The following is a 2,831-nucleotide window of genomic DNA, read 5'->3' as shown; positions in this document are numbered from 1 at the left end:
GTGAGAAACGACTCAAGAGCCAAAGTGCAAATATACACTCGGGAACTATCATCGATGATAGGCATATTCGAGTTATCTAAACTCAAATTCATAAGACCTCAAAGAGGCACCCCTCGATCTATAGGCCAAGACCACCATTCTCGGGGACTGACATCCCAAACTAGTTCGAAATGTTATTGGGAAATAAGCCCAAGAGGCATACCCGAAGTCTACGATCAAAATACATACCCGAAGGTTACGGCCAAACTAAAGGCTACGTCCTAAATAACGCGGTTCGGAGACGTCCGAATTCCGCAATAACGATAGGCCTTCAAATTCTCTGAAAATCGGTTAAAAAAGGCTACCCTCGGTAAATAATCAAAAGGGCTTCGATAAAATTAGCCCTCGAAAAACGTTAAGAGGTATCAAACTATTTTTAACACAAACATGCTAAGGCACAAAAAGCAAAAAGGTTTCAACTGACATCGGACCCTCAAAAAACCCAATGAGTAAAATACATGCTAAGGCATAAAGAAATTTTTATTAAGTCTTTTAACCCAAAAAATGGAAAAATAATAGCCGTCTTTTAGAGGCCATATGGGCCCAACCTAAAAGGGCATAAGGGCCAATACACTTAGAGTTCGAGACTTTGTTCTCACTCAACTCGGACCTAAGGGTTCCACTATTCCGAGTTCAAATAAAGTTGACTTGAATTTAGCTCAAGGATCCGACATAAAACCTTAAGGGGTATGTTACTGTAAGTTCGAAAATTACCCATTATTAGATTAAAAAACCCTAAGGGTTTACTCTATGCTAAGTTCGAAACATACTCAAACTTAGTTATAAAAACAGTGCAGTCATGGCATCGATCAAGCCATCTGAAATCTCGAACATATTATTGAGCTCGGGGACTCGCCCTTGCACGTCTAAAAACCTAAGGGTTTATTCTAAAGTTCGAATTAGTGTTCGCTCTATTACAGAAGCTGCAACAACAAAAATTTTACAAGGCAAAAGCACAAAACACGTTTGAACATAAAACTGAGAAGACGTTCAAGAGAAGTTTTTCTATTATATAGTGGAAAAATATTATGTACAAAAGATCGGTCAAGGTCTTACAAAAAGAGAAATTAAGCCCTAACTACGGCCGATTTTGACCTCTTCTCCGGGAGAACTTCCCCTTCAGGCCCCTCATCAGATCCGCCTCGACTGCCTTCTTCATCATCGTCTTCGTCATCGAAGGAGGCAAGCTGCTTGGCTTCATCTTCAAGCACCTTAGCTCGGGCTATCTCCTTGGAGAGGTCAAAACCTCGAGTATGGATTTTCTCGAGGGTTTTCCTCCGGGATTGACATTTTGCCGAGTCAATGATCAATTGCTCTCGATCATAAGCCTCTTTTAGTTGTATTTGAGCAGCCTCAGCATTGGCCCGGTACATTGAAATGGACTTGTCTGCCATGACCTTTGTCTTCTCGATCTCCGCCTTGGCCTTAGCAAGCCCGGTTTCAAGCTTCTCGATCCTCTTGGCTTGGGCCGAACTTTTCTCTTTGATTCCCCAAAGTTGAACCTCGGCCGATGATAGTTTGGCCAAGGTGGTTTCTTTTTCCGCAGCTAGGCGGTCCATATTCTCCTTCCACCTATCACAATCGGCCTTTACCTGATCAACTTCTCCACGAAGCAGCTCGATCCTTTCAACCTTTTGCTGCAGCTGAGATAATGAAGTATTAGCCTCCACAGTTGGGTCGAGTCCGTACTTTATCAAAAGGATGCTCACCTGCTTATCTAGCTCGGCCTCTTCCTCATGAGCCTTGGCCAAATCCGCTTGAAGGTCCTTTATAGTTTCGTCTTTTTGGCCGCAAAGAAGCTTCAAAGCATTCCTCTCCTCCGAGACCTTTTGGAGCTCGGTTTCACACTGGCTGAGGTCAGCTCGAAACTTGGCGAAGGCCTATATAAAAAAGGAAAACACAAGTTAGATTTAGAGAAAAAGAAAAAAAAAGAGTAAAGAAAAGAAGTGCAGTAAACTGATTCTTACCCGAGATAAGAGACGTTGGGCCTCTTCTAAAAGAATAGAAGCGTCACCGATATCAGAGGTATCATCGACTCCAGTAAAGCAATCCCGAAAGGGATCCCCTACACTAGAGCCTCCGCCTATATTAGGGGTCTTCAACTCACGAGCTTCCCTTAGTGCCTCATCAGAAAAGGTCAGAAGAGAAGGTAAGTGACATGCTGTCATGGTCCCGAGCAAGTCGCTCGGGACGCTCTGATCGATTTTCGGGGTCTTAGAACCGGCCCCGTCCGGTGTAGTTGCATATGGCCGAGAAACAGTCTCGACCTCTGGTAATTCGGGATCCTCACCCGATTTCTTTTTGGAAGCCTCCTCGACACGAGGCTTGATTTTAGCAGCCGCCGTCGGCTTAGAAGGTTTGGTGACCTCGACGGCTTTCCTAGGTCGGACCATCAGTGGCGAGGCATTTTTCTCTTCTTCCTCTTCTTCGTCTCTCAATTTTTAGACTGGGTCCATCGTGAGAGCGATTACTTTCCTCCTCACCCTTCGAGGTTTGGTCTTGGGGTCCTCAGACTGCGAGACAGTTTTCCTCTTCTTGTCTTCCCCCGGCTTCAAAACCGGGGACTTGTTTTCTTCCTCGCCACTTGAAGACCTCAAAATGGCATCCTTGGTCAGGCCTGTATGAAAGAAAATTAATGATGAATGGAGTATAAAAGGTGTTTTAGAACATGAAAAAGGAGATCCCTACCGTGGTTCTTGGCCTCTCATCTGCCCTTTGCCAAATCACGCCATGCGCGCTCGGCATATGTGGAAGTTGAGGCTAACTTCCGAACCCAATCTTCAAGGTCAGGT

At 44.7% G+C, this 2,831-nt stretch overlaps 1 protein-coding gene across 1 annotated transcript; it reads right to left on the bottom strand.

Annotated features, from left to right (window-relative positions):
• Window positions 1–1,106: 1,106 nt before the first annotated feature.
• On the bottom strand, window positions 1,107–2,432 carry LOC138894291 (uncharacterized). Its single transcript, XM_070178978.1, has 2 exons — window positions 2,007–2,432; window positions 1,107–1,919 (listed from the first exon to the last, which is right to left on the bottom strand). Exons 1-2 carry the CDS (start codon window positions 2,430–2,432, stop codon window positions 1,107–1,109), a joined length of 1,239 nt encoding a protein of 412 aa, XP_070035079.1.
• Window positions 2,433–2,831: the final 399 nt, after the last annotated feature.

The sequence above is a fragment of the Nicotiana tomentosiformis genome, chromosome 6 (assembly GCF_000390325.3).
Source record: "Nicotiana tomentosiformis chromosome 6, ASM39032v3, whole genome shotgun sequence".
In the NCBI taxonomy this organism is placed as follows: Eukaryota; Viridiplantae; Streptophyta; class Magnoliopsida; order Solanales; family Solanaceae; genus Nicotiana; species Nicotiana tomentosiformis.
The sequence above is the reverse complement of the archived record's forward strand: the minus strand, read 5'-3'. Positions and strand labels throughout refer to the sequence as shown.